At 67.5% G+C, this 16347-nt stretch overlaps 1 gene segment (V, D, J or C); it reads right to left on the bottom strand.

Annotated features, from left to right (window-relative positions):
- Positions 1-206: 206 nt before the first annotated feature.
- On the bottom strand, positions 207-11155 carry LOC138380927 (immunoglobulin heavy constant gamma 1-like). The segment is given in 8 exon segments: positions 207-290; positions 1004-1134; positions 2307-2621; positions 2741-3189; positions 3419-3803; positions 9387-9441; positions 10559-10720; positions 10910-11155. Coding segments are annotated over 8 exon segments (1827 nt in total).
- Positions 11156-16347: the final 5192 nt, after the last annotated feature.

Here is a 16347-nt window from a genome sequence, read left to right on the forward strand (position 1 = left end):
CAGGCAGCTGAGGCCTGGGGCAGACCTGCCGTCCGCGAGGCTCTCCAAGGGGCAGGGCAGGGAGGCAGGGCTGGGCGCGGGGAGCGGCTGGGGCGACTGCGAGGCCAGAGAGCCGCAGGGCCGGGGCGTGAGCTCGGAGGGCAGGTGCGGCCTGGGCGGGCTGAGCGTGGCGCACGGGCTCCTGTGCGGGCTCGCGGAGGGCGGTGCTAGGCCCCCTGCCCAATCATGTTCCTGTAGTCGGGCGCGATCGTCCGCTTCAGGTCCACCACCGACGAGAAGATCCACTTCACCTGCAGCGACAGCGCGGGGTGAGTCGGGGGGCCTGGCCGAGACCACCCTGTGCCCCCAAGTCTGCACACAGGCCAGCGGGAGAGGAGGGCTGGGCACGGGCGGCAGGGGACAGAGTGGGCACATCCTGGGGCCAGCATGGGGGCAGGACGCAGACAGTCTGGGGACAGCCTGGGGACGGGATGCAGACAGTCTGGGGACAGTCTGGGGACGGGATGCAGACAGTCTGGGGACAGCCTGGGGACAGGATGCAGACAGTCTGGGGACAGCCTGGGGATGGCCTGGGGACAGTTGGCAGACAGTTGGGGCACAGCATGGGGACAGCCTGGTGATAGAGATAGTCAGGGGACAGTTGGGGACAATGTGGGGACAGTCTGGGGACAGCCTGGGAACGGCCTGGGGACAGTTGGCAGACAGTTGGGGACAGCCTGGTGATAGAGATAGTCAGGGGACAGTTGGGGACAATGTGGGGACAGTCTGGGGATGGCATGGGGATGGTGTGGGGACAATGTGGGCAGTCTGGACACAGCAGGGAGACAGTCTGGGGACAACCAGGGAAATGTGTGAGGACAGTGTAGGGACAGTGTGTGACAGTCTGGGAACAGCTTGGGGCCAGTCTGCAGACAGTCTGGAGACACTTCACGGACTGCCTGGGTGACAGCGGGGGGCCAGTCTGGGGCCAGTTGGGGACAGCCTGGGACGGGCTGTGGCCCACCTTGAAGAGGGTGACGGTGGCGCTGTAGCACACGCTGAGCAGGAAGAGGGTGATGAAGATGGCGATGGTCGTCCAGAGCCCGTCCAGCTCCCCGTCCTGGGCCTCAGTGCAGCTCTCGTCCGCCTGCAGCTCTGCACAGGGAAGGGGGGGTCAGTGCCTGGCCCCCGGCTCGGGCCTCTGGGGCGAGTCCTCGGCGGGCGGCGGGGCCCGGCTCCTGCACTGGGGCCGGGTGTGCTCAGACCTCCGGCCTGTGGCGGTCCCCTCCCACTGTGACCGGCCCCGGCCCCGAGGCCAGCGCTGCTCCTGGCCCCTCCCTGGTGACCAGGCCCGGAGGGTGGGGGGCTGGCAGAGCCCACCCTGGTGACAAGAAGTGCGGCCCGGGACGTGAGCCAGGGCTGGGTGGTGACGGGCGTGTGCCCTGTGTGCTGGGCGTGCAGGGGCCTGGAGGGGCCGTGGTGGGGCTGGGTGTTTCTGAGCCGGTCAGCGAGGGCACAGGCTGCTGGGCAGCTCGGGGCGCCGCGGGGCTGCGTGGCCGGGCCAGGGCGAGTGCGTGTGTGGCTGCACACCCTGCCTGGTCTGGCGCTGTGCGGGCGGCCCCGTGTGAGGCCCTGGTGTGCCAGGCGTGTGTGTGTGTGTGTGTGTGTGTGTGTGCGTGCACGCGTGCGGTGGCCATGTGGGATCACGCTCAGCTTGTTTGGATGGGTCTGGTCATGTCCACGTGGGTGTCAGGACAGCCCTTCCCCCAGGGCAGACAGGGCCTCGGGCCTCTGCCCTTTGGGGCCCAGGATTGCGTGTCCCCAGGTGTGGGCAGTGTCCCCACAAGTGCTGTGGGGGACGGAGGGGAAAGAGGGTCTGACCCTGCACTCCAGGGCCTCGAGTGTCTCCTGCGTGGACACAGAGAGGCCCCGTGGACAGGGACGCCTGCGGAGGTGGGGACTGCGCCCTTGTCTCCCTCGGGCGGCTCCGAGGGGCTCCCCGTGCCCAGCCCAGAGTAGCTGCTGGCTGGAGGGGCTGCCTCTGGCAGAGCCCCCTCCTCTGCCAAGGTCACCGTGGACGAGCCCCGTCTGGGCCGCCTGGGCAGACCCCTTTGCCCCTAGTGACGACAGCTCAGGCCTCAGAGCCCGGCCTGACCCCTGGAAAGAACCATCACAGTCTCGCAGGGTCCCAGGGCAGCTGGGTGCTTTATTTCCATGCCGGGTGCCCGGGAGGTATGTACAGGGGGCGGGGGGTGCGTGTCAAGCGTCCTCGCGGGACCCTGAGGGCCTGGGGGGCGAGGGGCTTGCCGGGTGCAGCGCTCATTTACCCGGAGACACGGAGAGGGACTTCTGGGTGTAGTGGTTGTGCAGGCCCTCGTGCATCACGGAGCAGGAGTAGCTGGTGCCCGAGTTCCAGGCGCTCTTGGGCACCGTGAGCTTGCTGTAGAGGAAGAAGGAGCCGTCCGAGTCCAGCACGGCCGGGGTGGTCTTGTAGTTGCTCTGCTGCTGCCCGTTGCTCTCCCACTCGACCACGATGTCCTCGGGGTAGAAGCCTCGGATCAGGCAGGTCAGGCTGACCTCGTTCTGGCTCAGCTCCTCCCGCGGCGGGGGCAGGGTGTACACCTTCGGCTCACGGACCGGCCCTGTGGGGACGGAGGTCAGGGCAGAGGTCACTCCCACGGCAGAGGGCTGGCCGCGCCGGGCTCCGTGGGCAGGACAACGGCCGCCTGCGAGACCCGCCCGCCCTGCCCACCACGCCCACCTTTGGCTTTGGAGATGCTTTTCACGACGGGGGCTGGGAGGGCTTTGTTGTTGACCTTGCACTTGAACTCCTTGCCCTTCAGCCAGTCCTGGTGCAGGATGGGGAGCACACTGACCACGCGGTACGTGCTGTTGAACTGCTGTTCCCGCGGCTTGGTCTGGGCCGTGCGCACCTCCACGTTGTCCACGTACCAGGTGAACTGGACGTCGGGTTCGTCCTGGCTGACGTCCACCACCACGCACGTGACCGTGGGGGTCAGCGAGATCATGAGGGTGTCCTTGGGCTTCGGGGGGAAGATGAAGACGGACGGTCCCTCCGGGATTTCACAAGCTGGTGAGGCAGGGACAGAGGCAGGCGGGTCAGTGCCCAGGCGGGGCCCATCCTTGGACTTGGGGGCTCCTCCTGGGCTCTGGTCCCCCCTCCTTGGGCTGGGGCACGGCCCGGGCCAACTTACGTGGGCAAGGTGGTGATGGGTTGGGGGAGCAGCCGGGTCCTGCAGAGAGACAAGATGGGGTTACAAGGGCCTGGAGGGAGAAGGTGTCCCAGTAGGCAGGGGAGAGTTTGGCCCTCGGGCTGGGCGTAGGCCCAGGCAGGCCCCTCCTGATGCCAGCGCCCCTCCCTGTGCCCACCCTGGAGCTGCCCCAAGAGCCCCTCCCTGAGTGGGGTTCCCAGGGGGGCTCCCGCGCCCTGGGCTGGGGCCTCTCCGCCTCGCGCGCCGTGCTCTCACCGACGGTCTTGTCCACCTTGGTTCTGCTGGCCGGGTGGGCTACGTTGCAGGTGTAGGTCTGGCTGGTCCAGCTGCTGGCTGGCACGGTCACCATGCTACTGAGGGAGTAGAGCCCCGAGGACTGCAGGATGGACGGGAAGGTGTGCACGCCACTGGTCAGGGAGCCCGAGTTCCACGTCACGGTCACAGGCTCGGGGAAGTAGCTCTTGACCAGGCAGCCCAGGGCCACCGTGGAGCCAGACGTGGTCTTGCTGCCAGGCGCCAGGGGGAAGACCGACGGGGCCGTGGTTTTGGCTGCGAGAGACGAGGCGCCGTGTGACTGCGGCGTCGGACAGAACCAGCCCGGCTCTCCCAGGCGGGGCCGGCGACCGGGCTCAGGGCCCTCAGCTGCCCACCTGGCCTCAGCGCCCTGCCTGCCCCAAGAGCCCCAACATGCTTCGAGGACCGGCTGCTGTGCCAGGGCCTCGGCAGCGGCCTCGGGGGCTGGACAGGCTCAGGGACCACCTGGCGTCGGCACAGCCTGGGGCTGGGACCTTCCTCAGCTCTGCCCACCTCAGGCGTGGTCCTGTGGGCCCCCAGCCCCTTGTCCCTGCTCCGGCCTCCCGTGGGGGCCCTGTTTGACCGGCGGTCCGTGTTCTCCCCAAAGCCGGATGCAGTCACTGCCCTGTCACCCCAGCCTGGCCCAGAGCCTTGGTCCTGGCTACCCTCTGCCCTCCAGGCCCAGTGCCCTCTGAGGTCAGCTCTGTGGCTGGGTCGGCGGCCCCCGGCCCCAGGTTCCTGTCCTGGTGCAGCCCTCCCACCGAGAAGCCTCCCCTGCCCTCCTCCCCTCCCATCCCTGTGGCCCCAGCTCCCAGGCTCTGGAATCTCAGCGTCACCCCCGTGGCTGCCTGAGACCCACCCACCACCCTCCACCCTCCACCCCTGCTGGCTCTCTGGCCTCCGCACCAGGCTTTGCCAGCCGCCTGTCCAGGGGCGCCCTCTGTCCAAAGCCCCTCTCCTTTTGGGGTCCCTGCTGAGCTCGGCACAAGCCCCGCCCCCAGCACAGGTAGAGCCTCGCACCTGCCCTCGCCGTCCCCTCCCCACCTGGTGCCAGCACCCCAGGCCCAGGGAGGCCCTTTTCTCTCTCTGCCGCTGGCCCAGCCGCCCTGGGCCCTCGGTGCGGGTCAGGTGCCCCCCAGGAAGCTGAGGACCCCCACGAGGCGGTCCCCTCCCTCCCTGCACCTCAGGCTCTGGCAGCCCCTGCTCAGGCCCCGAGCGGGACCCTCTGTGCCCCCCACTCTGTGTTGCCATGCTCCCCTGCCGTCCGACCTCCCTGCACCCAGGAGCAGAGCAGATGCCCCCAGCCCGAGAATGCAGCCTGTCCTCTTCCCTCGGGAGCCCCGGCCGCAGGACCGTCCTGCCCACGGCGGCACCTGTGCCCTGCGGGCCAGGCCCTGGTTGGGAGCCCCCTGGGTCCCCAGTCTCCCCCTTGTCCCTAAGCAGCAGCTGACACTCATTTACTGTCCCTCTGCCCTGGGCCCTGAGCTCCCGGGAGCTGTCCCCTGCTCCTCCTGCATCCCACCTGCTCTGCTCACCTGCCGCTGCTCTGTACTGGCCCCCTGAGCTCCCAGGAGCTGTCCCCTGCTCCTCCTGCCTCCCACCTGCTCTGCTGTCCTGTGGCTGCTCTGCCCTGGTCCCCTGAGCTCCCGGGAGGTGTCCCCTGCCTCCCACTTGCTCTACTATCCTGCGGCTGCTGTGTCCGGGTCCCCTGAGCTCCCAGGAGCTGTCCCCTGCCTCCCACTTGCTATGCTGTCCTGCAGCTGCTCTGCCCTGGTCCCCTGAGCTCCGGGGACCTGAGCCCTGCTCCTCCTGCCTCCCACCTGCTCTGCTCACCTGCTGCTGCTCTGCCCTGGTTCCCTGAGCTCCCGGGAGCTGTCCCCTGCTCCTCCTGCCTCCTACCTGCTCTGCCCTGGTTCCCTGAGCTCCCGGGAGCTGCCCCCTGCTCCTCCTGCCTCCGACCTGCTCCGCTCACCTGCCGCTGCTCTGTCCTGGTCCCCTGAGCTCCCGGGAGCTGTCCCCTGCTCCTCCTGCCTCCAACCTGCTCCGCTCACCTGCCGCTGCTCTGCCCTGGTCCCCTGAGCTCCCGGGAGCTGTCCCCTGCTCCTCCTGCCTCCCATCTGCTTTGCTCACCTGCCGCTGCTCTGCCCTGGTCCCCTGAGCTCCCGGGAGCTGTCCCCTGCTCCTCCTGCCTCCCACTTGCTTTGCCCTGGTCCCCTGAGCTCCCGGGAGCTGTCCCCTGCTCCTCCTGCCTCCCACTTGCTCTGCCCTGGTCCCCTGAGCTCCCGGGAGGTGTCCCCTGCTCCTCCAGCCTCCCACCTGCTCTGCTGACTTGCTGCTGCTCTGTCCTGGTCCCCTGAGCTCCCGGGAGCTGTCCCCTGCTCCTCCTGCCTCCCACTTGCTATGCTGTCCTGCAGCTGCTCTGCCCTGGTCCCCTGAGCTCCGGGGACCTGAGCCCTGCTCCTCCTGCCTCCCACCTGCTCTGCTCACCTGCCGCTGCTCTGCCCTGGTCCCCTGAGCTCCTGGGAGCTGTCCCCTGCTCCTCCTGCCTCCTACCTGCTCTGCCCTGGTTCCCTGAGCTCCCGGGAGCTGCCCCCTGCTCCTCCTGCCTCCAACCTGCTCTGCTGTCCTGTGGCTGCTGTGTCCTGGTCCCCTGAGCTCCCGGGAGCTGTCCCCTGCTCCTCCTGCCTCCCACTTGCTCTGCCCTGGTCCCCTGAGCTCCCGGGAGCTGTCCCCTGCTCCTCCTGCCTCCAACCTGCTCCGCTCACCTGCCGCTGCTCTGCCCTGGTCCCCTGAGCTCCCGGGAGCTGTCCCCTGCTCCTCCTGCCTCCCATCTGCTTTGCTCACCTGCCGCTGCTCTGCCCTGGTCCCCTGAGCTCCCGGGAGCTGTCCCCTGCTCCTCCTGCCTCCCACTTGCTTTGCCCTGGTCCCCTGAGCTCCCGGGAGCTGTCCCCTGCTCCTCCTGCCTCCCACTTGCTCTGCCCTGGTCCCCTGAGCTCCCGGGAGGTGTCCCCTGCTCCTCCAGCCTCCCACCTGCTCTGCTGACTTGCTGCTGCTCTGTCCTGGTCCCCTGAGCTCCCGGGAGCTGTCCCCTGCTCCTCCTGCCTCCCACTTGCTATGCTGTCCTGCAGCTGCTCTGCCCTGGTCCCCTGAGCTCCGGGGACCTGAGCCCTGCTCCTCCTGCCTCCCACCTGCTCTGCTCACCTGCCGCTGCTCTGCCCTGGTCCCCTGAGCTCCTGGGAGCTGTCCCCTGCTCCTCCTGCCTCCTACCTGCTCTGCCCTGGTTCCCTGAGCTCCCGGGAGCTGCCCCCTGCTCCTCCTGCCTCCAACCTGCTCTGCTGTCCTGTGGCTGCTGTGTCCTGGTCCCCTGAGCTCCCGGGAGCTGTCCCCTGCTCCTCCTGCCTCCCACTTGCTCTGCCCTGGTCCCCTGAGCTCCCGGGAGCTGTCCCCTGGTCCTCCTGCCTCCCACCTGCTCTGCTCACCTGCCGCTGCTCTGTCCTGGTCCCCTGAGCTCCCGGGAGCTGTCCCCTGCTCCTCCTGCATCCCACCTGGTCTGCTCACCTGCCGCTGCTCTGCCCTGGTCCCCTGAGCTCCCGGGAGCTGTCCCCTGCTCCTCCTGCCTCCTACCTGCTCTGCCCTCAACCCCTGAGCTCCCGGGAGCTGTGCCCTGCTCCTCCTGCATCCCACCTGCTCTGCTCACCTGCCGCTGCTCTGCCCTGGTCCCCTGAGCTCCCGGGAGCTGTCCCCTGCTCCTCCTGCCTCCTACCTGCTCTGCCCTCAACCCCTGAGCTCCCGGGAGCTGTGCCCTGCTCCTCCTGCCTCCCACCTGCTCTGCTCACCTGCCGCTGCTCTGCCCTGGTCCCCTGAGCTCCCGGGAGCTGTCCCCTGCTCCTCCTGCCTCCTACCTGCTCTGCCCTCAACCCCTGAGCTCCCGGGAGCTGTCCCCTGCTCCTCCTGCCTCCAACCTGCTCTGCTCACCTGCGGCCGCTCTGTCCTGGTCCCCTGAGCTCCCGGGAGCTGTCCCCTGCTCCTCCTGCATCCCACCTGCTCTGCTCACCTGCCGCTGCTCTGCCCTGGTCCCCTGAGCTCCCGGGAGCTGTCCCCTGCTCCTCCTGCCTCCTACCTGCTCTGTCCTGGTCCCCTGAGCTCCCAGGAGCTGTCCCCTGCTCCTCCTGCCTCCAACCTGCTCTGCTCACCTGCCGCTGCTCTGTCCTGGTCCCCTGAGCTGTCCCCTGCTCCTCCTGCCTCCCACTTGCTCTGCCCTGGTCCCCTGAGCTCCCGGGAGCTGTCCCTGGTCCTCTTGCCTCCCACTTGCTCTGCCCTGGTCCCCTGAGCTCCCGGGAGCTGTCCCCTGGTCCTCCTGCCTCCCACCTGCTCTGCTCACCTGCCGCTGCTCTGTCCTGGTCCCCTGAGCTCCCGGGAGCTGTCCCCTGCTCCTCCTGCATCCCACCTGGTCTGCTCACCTGCCGCTGCTCTGCCCTGGTCCCCTGAGCTCCCGGGAGCTGTCCCCTGCTCCTCCTGCATCCCACCTGCTCTGCTCACCTGCCGCTGCTCTGCCCTGGTCCCCTGAGCTCCTGGGAGCTGTCCCCTGGTCCTCCTGCCTCCCACCTGCTCTGCCCTGGTCCCCTGAGCTCCCAGGAGCGGTCCCCTGCTCCTCCTGCCTCCTACCTGCTCTGCCCTCAACCCCTGAGCTCCCGGGAGCTGTGCCCTGCTCCTCCTGCATCTCACCTGCTCTGCTCACCTGCCGCTGCTCTGCCCTGGTCCCCTGAGCTCCTGGGAGCTGTCCCCTGCTCCTCCTGCCTCCCACCTGCTCTGCTCACCTGCTCCTGCTCTGCCCTGGTCCCCTGAGCTCCCGGGAGCTGTCCCCTGGTCCTCCTGCCTCCAACCTGCTCTGCTCACCTGCGGCCGCTCTGTCCTGGTCCCCTGAGCTCCCGGGAGCTGTCCCCTGCTCCTCCTGCATCCCACCTGCTCTGCTCACCTGCCGCTGCTCTGCCCTGGTCCCCTGAGCTCCCGGGAGCTGTCCCCTGCTCCTCCTGCCTCCTACCTGCTCTGCTTACCTGCTGCTGCTCTGTCCTGGTCCCCTGAGCTGTCCCCTGCTCCTCCTGCCTCCCACTTGCTCTGCCCTGGTCCCCTGAGCTCCCGGGAGCTGTCCCCTGGTCCTCCTGCCTCCCACCTGCTCTGCTCACCTGCCCCTGCTCTGCCCTGGTCCCCTGAGCTCCCGGGAGCTGTCCCCTGCTCCTCCTGCCTCCAACCTGCTCTACTCACCTGCGGCCGCTCTGTCCTGGTCCCCTGAGCTCCCGGGAGCTGTCCTCTGCTCCTCCTGCATCCCACCTGCTCTGCTCACCTGCCGCTGCTCTGCCCTGGTCCCCTGAGCTCCCGGGAGCTGTCCCCTGCTCCTCCTGCCTCCTACCTGCTCTGTCCTGGTCCCCTGAGCTCCCGGGAGCTGTCCCCTGCTCCTCCTGCCTCCCACTTGCTCTGCCCTGGTCCCCTGAGCTCCCGGGAGCTGTCCCCTGCTCCTCCTGCCTCCCACCTGCTCTGCTCACCTGCCGCCGCTCTGTCCTGGTCCCCTGAGCTCCCAGGAGCTGTCCCCTGCTCCTCCTGCCTCCAACCTTCTCTGCTCACCTGCGGCCGCTCTGTCCTGGTCCCCTGAGCTCCCGGGAGCTGTCCCCTGCTCCTCCAGCCTCCAACCTGCTCTGCTCACCTGCCGCTGCTCTGCCCTGGTCCCCTGAGCTCCCGGGAGCTGTCCCCTGCTCCTCCTGCATCCCACCTGCTCTGCTCACCTGCCGCTGCTCTGTCCTGGTCCCCTGAGCTCCAGGGAGCTGTCCCCTGCTCCTCCAGCCTCCAACCTGCTCTGCTCACCTGCCGCTGCTCTGCCCTGGTCCCCTGAGCTCCAGGGAGCTGCCCCCTGCTCCTCCTGCCTCCAACCTGCTCTGCTCACCTGCGGCCGCTCTGTCCTGGTCCCCTGAGCTCCCGGGAGCTGTCCCCTGCTCCTCCAGCCTCCCACCCGCTCTGCTCACCTGCCGCTGCTCTGTCCTGGTCCCCTGAGCTCCCGGGAGCTGCCCCCTGCTCCTCCTGCCTCCCACCTGCTCTGCCCTGGTCCCCTGAGCTCCAGGGAGCTGCCCCCTGCTCCTCCTGCTTCCCACCTGCTGTGCTCACCTGCCGCTGCTCTGCCCTGGTCCGCTGAGCTGCAGCCCTGCCCCCAGTTCCTGCTGTCTTTCCCAGCGCCCCCTGTGAGGTTGGGCTCCACTCCTGGCTTCATTCCTGTCCTCTTTGGCTTGCTCCTGGACCCACAGGGCCCCACCCTCTCTGCAGAGAGCTCTCCACAGCAAAGCCCCCTGCCCCTGCCCTGGTTCCCTCCCCAGTGGGCTCCCGGACCCGGGGGCTTACCCCTCCTCCACTGCCCGGCTCTGGAAGCCTCTTCTGGACTCTTGCTCCTCCAATCCTGTGGCTCCTCTTGGTCAGCTGCCCCACAGCTGTCAGACCCTCACAGCCTCCGCTCAGCCCCCAGGCCTGGGCTCTCAGCCCCTCCTCTCTGCTGCTGGGCCCCCTTCTCCTGCCTGGCCCTGTCAGCCAGCTCAGAGCCCGGCGCTGGTGCCGCCCCGGCTCCCTGGTCCTGTGCCACTGCCTGCTCAGCCTGGGGCCTCTCCTGCTGCCTTTGGCCCCGGCTGCAGCTGAGGACCCCACGAACACCACCTGTGCCCCTACTTGGGCCGGCTCCTGTGGTTATCTGGTCCTGTCCTCCCCCTCCTCCTCCCCTGTGCTGCATCCTCAGCTCAGGCCTCGCTGCCCACCCCGGCAGCCCTGCACCTGCTCAGCCCCTGCGGCACACCTGGGGCCTGTCCTTCCAGCTTCCCCGGGGCCCGGCCCGGCGGTCCCTGCGGCCTCAGTCAGCCTCCGCGGGTGCGGGACAGCCCTCCTCCGCTGTGCTGGCTCTGCTGTCGGGGCCCGTGTGGGGGCTGCTCTCCCCTCCCTCCGGTGGCCTGTTTGGCAGCTCGGGTCTGGGAGCGCCCACCGCGGCCGGGATCCCAGCCCTCTGCGCCCTGAGACCCACTCACGGAGTCGGGGCTGGTCTTGGGGGCGCCCGAGCCCTTCCTGCTCTGGCCCCGGCCCATGTGGGTCCTCTTGGACCGGTGCTCTGGGGGCTGCTGCCTGGGCTCCCTGGAGATGGCAGCTCTGGTCCCCAGAGGTGTGAACTCCACCCCCACCCCCGCCGCAGACTAAGAACGGGATTGAAACTGGTGGCAGGGTCACTTCCCGAAGTTCCCTTTTCTTCTGTGGGTTTCTGTGTCAGAGGCCCCCTCGTGTGGGTGCCCCCGGTACCCAGGGGAGAAAGTGGGAAGCCCAGGCGCTCCGCCTGCCAGTCCCGGGGGCCGCTGGGCTCAGGCCTCCCAGACCTGGGTGCTCACCCGAGCCCTCCGCCGGCAGCGTGGGGGCTGCTGCTCCCCGGTCCCTCTCTCCGCCTGCTCCGCCTCCGCGCAGGGAGGAGAGTGTGAGCCGCCACCGAGCAGCTGGCCAAGGGCCGCCGGGTGGACAAGGGGGAGACTGGGGACCCAGGGGGCTCCCAGGCAGGGCCTGGCCCGCAGGGCACAGGTGCCGCCGTGGGCAGGACGGTCCTGGGGCTGGGGCCCCCGAGGGAAGAGGACAGGCTGCATTCTCGGGCCGGGGGCATCTGCTCTGCTCCTGGGGTGCGGGGAGGCGGGATGGGAGGGGAGCATGGCAACACAGAGTGGGGGGCACAGAGGGTCCCGCTCGGGGCCTGAGCAGGGGCTGCCAGAGCCTGAGGTGCAGGGAGGGAGGGGACCGCCTGGTGGGGGTCCTCAGCTTCCTGGGAGGCACCTGACCCGCACCGAGGGCCCAGGGCGGCTGGGCCAGCGGCAGAGAGAGAAAAGGGCCTCCCTGGGCCTGGGGTGCTGGCACCAGGTGGGGAGGGGACGGCGAGGGCAGGTGCGAGGCTCTACCTGTGCTGGGGGCGGGGCCTGTGCCGAGCTCAGCAGGGACCCCGCCAGGAGGGAGGCTGTGGAGAGAGGGCGCCCCTGGACAGGCGGCCGGCAAGGCCCTGCGAGGGTCAAGGACGGGGTGCAGGGTGGAGGTGGGAGGGGAGAGGAGCAGGCCAGAGGGTCTCCTAGACCCCGAGGCCCGAGAGCCGTGGTGCAGGAAGCGTCCAGGGTGGCGTCTTGGGGAGGGCGCCTGCGGGGGCCCCAGGAGGCCATTTCAGGTGCTGAAGGGGAGCCTGGCACTTGCTCTGGGCCACCCGTCATGAGGGTGTCCGGGGGCCTCTGGGTGCAAATCGTGTCCCTGCCACTAAATGTGCACTCCACGAGGACAGAGCCCGGCCCACGGCATCCCTGCAGGACGCCCTGGCCTGGAAGAGGGAGTGTCGGGAGGGCGCTGGAGCTGCCAGGCGGCCCTGGTGGAAATGCCCCTCCAGCCCTGGGCTCCCAGCGGGCTCCTCCTGGCTCCTCCAGCTCCACTCAGTTAAACGGAGCTTGTCAGGGGCTCAACCTCCCAGGCTGGGGGCCCTGGAGGAGGGTCCCCCCTCTCACTCAGCTGCCCTGGGCCCCCGGGTCCCCAGGAAAAGAGACTGAGAGCCGGGCCCAGCAGTGAGCCACCCATTCTGGGACCTGCCGTCCACGAGTGACAGCCCACAATGGCCAGGCCAGCTCTCAGGCTGGCCCCACACAGCAGGGCCCTGGGAACAGGCATCGGGGAGAGGAGGGTCCAGTCCCACCAGCTCCTCCAGGCTGCACACGAAGGGTCAGCCACGTGGCCCGTCCACGGGAATGGGACCCACACCCTCCCCCAGGGGCCCAGGGAAGCGCTTTCCTGCCCAGATGGGATGGCAGGGAGACTGGCGGTCCAGGGCCTGGCCAGAGGGCGCGGAAGCCACGGCAGGGAAGACCCCTCCCTCTCAGGGGCCCAGCGAGGGCTGCCCGGCGCTAACTGAGCCGCAGCCCCACAGTGTGAACACGAGGCCTCTGGCCCGTGGGGCGGAGGAGCAGCCCTGTGGATACGGCCTGGGACCCCTGCCCACAGACACGCCTGCCCTGGGCCCCCGGAGCCGCCAGCCTCTGGCCCCTGGGCCTGTCTTCCAGCATCGCCCAGGCTCCGGCGTGCTGCCCAGCACCTCGAGGTGAGACGCCCAGAGAACAGCCGTGGTCCCGCCCGCTTGGCAGCTGGGTCCTAGCCAGAGCTGGTGCGGGTGGCCGGGCTCTCGGGCGCAGGACCAGAGCAAAGGGCCTTCCCGGCCCGCGAGAGCGCAGGGCTGCACGCTAAGCGGGGCGCGGGCTGTCAGCAGGGGCAGAGCGGGTGAGCTGGACAGAAAGAGCGTGGCTCCCTGCCCCCACTCCAGGGTGGCTCTCAGGCTCAGATGAGGGGCCGGGACCCGCTGTGGCACGTCCCAGGCAGCCCCTGCCCAGACAGCTGGTCACGGTGCCCTCAGCTGGGCCTGAACCTGCTCCTGCTCTGCAGGTGCAGAAACGCAGAGGCCCTGGGCTCGGGTGGGCTGACCCGAGGCAGGATTGCCGGGGACCCGAGGGAGAGGCCGGTTCTTCTGATGAGATTGGGGGGCAGCTGCTGCCCGGCCCGGTGCATGGACTGGTGTCTCTTCAGCCTGTCCCCGGGGAGCAGAGCCTCCCAGCAGCAAAGCCAGCAGAGGACACTGGCACCTGCCCGGCGCCAGCCACACCGGCAGCCCCGTCCGCGGGTGGAGGCCCACACCTGGCAGCACTGCCGGAGACCACCGTGCGCTCTCTCTCTGACCGGCCTCTGCTCCAGCACCCGGACTCTCGCAGCAACATGGCTGTTCCACCACTGCACACAGGCCAGGCCTCCTCTCTGGGGCCTGGTGGTCTTCTAGATTTAACAGGGCCCTTCCTGGGGCCATGCCCGCGACTGCTGAGCTCAGGGGCTAAGCGCTCGGGCCAGGCCTGCACTGCCCCACCTGGGTGCCGGAACTGACCCGGACGCTGCCAGGGCCATGGCTCAGCAGAGCGTGAGCCGCCAGCACGTGCGGTCCAGGAGCTGTGCTGGGTGGCCCAGAAATGTCTGCACGGTTCCAGAGGGGTGGAGGAGGAGGAAGAGGAGGAGGAGCAGGAGGAGGAGGAAGAGGAGGGGGGGCAAGAGGAGGAGGAGGATGAAGGAAGGAGGAGGAGGTGGAGGAGGAAGAGGAGGATGAAGGAAGGAGGAGGAGGAGGACGAGGAGGAGGAGCAGGAGGAGGAGGAAGAGGAGGAGGAGCAGGAGGAGGAGGAAGAGGAGGAGGAGCAGGAGGAGGAGGAAGAGGAGGAGGAACAGGAGGAGGAGGAAGAGGAGGAGGAGCAGGAGGAGGAGGAAGAGGAGGAGGAGCAGGAGGAGGAGGAAGAGGAGGAGGAGCAGGAGGAGGAGGAAGAGGAGGAGGAGCAGGAGGAGGAGGAAGAGGAGGATGAAGGAAGGAGGAGGAGGTGGAGGAGGATGAAGGAAGGAGGAGGAGGAGGAGGAAGAGGAGGAGGAGGAGGAGGAAGAGGGCAGGAGAAGCAGCAGAAGGAGGAGGGGGAGCAGGAGGGCAGGAGGAGGAGGAAGAGGAGGATGAAGGAAGGAGGAGGAGGAAGAGGAGGATGAAGGCAGGAGGAGGAGGAAGAGGAGGAGGAGGAAGAGGAGGAGGAGCAGGAGTGAGAAGACCAGAAGAGGGAGGAGGAGGAGAAAGATCCGGGAAGCGGAGGAAGCGGAGTTCTACGCAATCTCTATGAAACCGTCAGCGACATCCTTCACAGAAATAGAAAAAGCATCCTAAGGTCAGATGGCGCCGCAGAGGATCCCAAATAGCCAAAGCAGTTTTGAGCCGAAAGAGCGAAGCACGAGGCCCTTGCGACGCGGCTGGAACAGGCGAGGCCGCTGGCGTCAGCACCGCGCCACAGCCACAGCCACACGGACCCAAGGAGCAGAGCGCGAGCCCAGAAATAAACGCACACGTCGGCCGTCAATCCAGTTTCGACAAGGGCACCAGGAACACACGCTGGGGAAAGGACAGCCGCCGGGAAAACTGGACAATCACGTGCAGAAGGTGACACTAGGCCCGGCTCTCGCCGTATACGGAAGTGAAGATGGAGCAGACCGGGATGCAAGGAATGAAAATGTCAAACTGCGGGGAGGGGACACGGGGAGCCGCGTGACGTCAGTGTGGGCGATGGTGTTTGCACACGACACCACCAGCTCCTGCAACGGGCACAAAACACACAAATGGGAGGGATTTCATCAAACTAAAAATCTCACAGCAATCAACAGAGCGAAGAGACAGCCTGTGGGTTAGAGGAAAATATCTGCAAACCTACATCTGAGAAGGACAATATAGAAGGAAGTTGAGTCAATAGCAAGAAAACAGACAACCCAGCGAAAAATGGGTACAGGGTCTGATCAGATTAACACATTGCTCAAGAGAAGACGTGAACGTGGCCAGCAGGCAGGAAACAGTGCTCGACATCACTGAGCTGCAGACAAATGCAGACGAAGGCCGCAGGAGGTGCCACCTGACTCTGAAAGAACGGTGGCATCACAAAGACAAAAGATGGCAAGTGTCGGTGGGGACGAGGAGGGCAGGCGGCCCGCACACCGTGGGGAGGTTGTCAGTAGCACAGCCACTGTGGGAACCGCGTGGCAGTCCCTCGGAAAGTTATAAATAGCACTGCCGCGCGGTCCCACCGCTGGGTGTGCCCACAGGGGGAGAAATGGCCATTTGGGAGGGGTGCCTGCAGTCCCAGGGTCCGCAGCACACGGCCACTAGCCAGGGTGCACAGCCAGCCTCCGTGCCCACCAGCAGACAGACGGACAAGGAAGTGTGGCACGGGTGCACAACGGAATACTACTCAGCCTTGAAAAAGAACAGAATCCTGTCATTTGCAAAAATATACACGAACCTGAAGGACATTTACGCTAAGTGAAATAGGCCAGTCACAGGCAGGGAAACACTGTGTGTTCTCACCTACAGGTCAGACTCCCGGGCAGGGAGCTGCGGGTCCAAGGGTGTGCAACCTCGGTTAGACAGCAGGGACGCGTGCAGGGAGCCACTGCGCTTCATGGTGGCCGCGGTTCACGACCGCGTGCTGTATTCTTGGGAGCTGCTGGATTAGGAAGTGTTCTCACGGCCTCGCAGCGGGGCACGAGCTCGCTGTAGCCATTCCGGAACGTGTGCATACTTCAAAACACCGTGCTGTACGTGATACATACATGCAATTTCTTGTCAATTAAAAAATTTTGAAAAGGAGAGCAGAAAAGAAGGAAGAGGAGGAGGATGAGGAGAAGGAAGAGGAGGAAGAGGAGGAGGAGGAGGAGCCAGAAACCCATGATTTTTGCTGACCCCTGGTCTGCCCCAAATCTATGGCCCAATGACTTAGTGGTGGTTCATACCTGAAACTATAGAGCTGATCATTGTGTGGAAGGTCCCGGAACACTCAGAAACTTGTGACTACTCAGGGGTCCCAAGAGGAGAGTCAGGGCCCCTCCAGACCAGAAGGTCTTGGGGGAGCATGGGACGGAGTCACTACAGGCTGGGGGCGGGGGCTGCGGGAGGGTCCCGGGCTGCAGGAGCGGTGGCAGCGTCTGTGCCCCCAGGACTGGCCACACCAGCCAAAGTCCAGTGGATGGGTCAGGCCCTCGGGGCAGCGGGAGGAGAAGGGGTAGGGGCGCTGGAGGCCCCCCGTAGCCAGAGCTCTGGACACTCTGGGGACAGCCATGCGGCCGGACAGAGGCCAAGCGCGGCACGACGGCCTTTGCTCATGGAGCCCGGGGCTCCGGAGGCACCGTCCGTCCCGCAGCCCAGCGAGGCCGCCCAGCCGCTGGCTGCTCCGCGGGTCCAGCCGTCCTGCTCTGGGCGCT

This window comes from Eulemur rufifrons, chromosome 2 (assembly GCF_041146395.1).
Source record: "Eulemur rufifrons isolate Redbay chromosome 2, OSU_ERuf_1, whole genome shotgun sequence".
Lineage (NCBI taxonomy): Eukaryota > Metazoa > Chordata > Mammalia > Primates > Lemuridae > Eulemur > Eulemur rufifrons.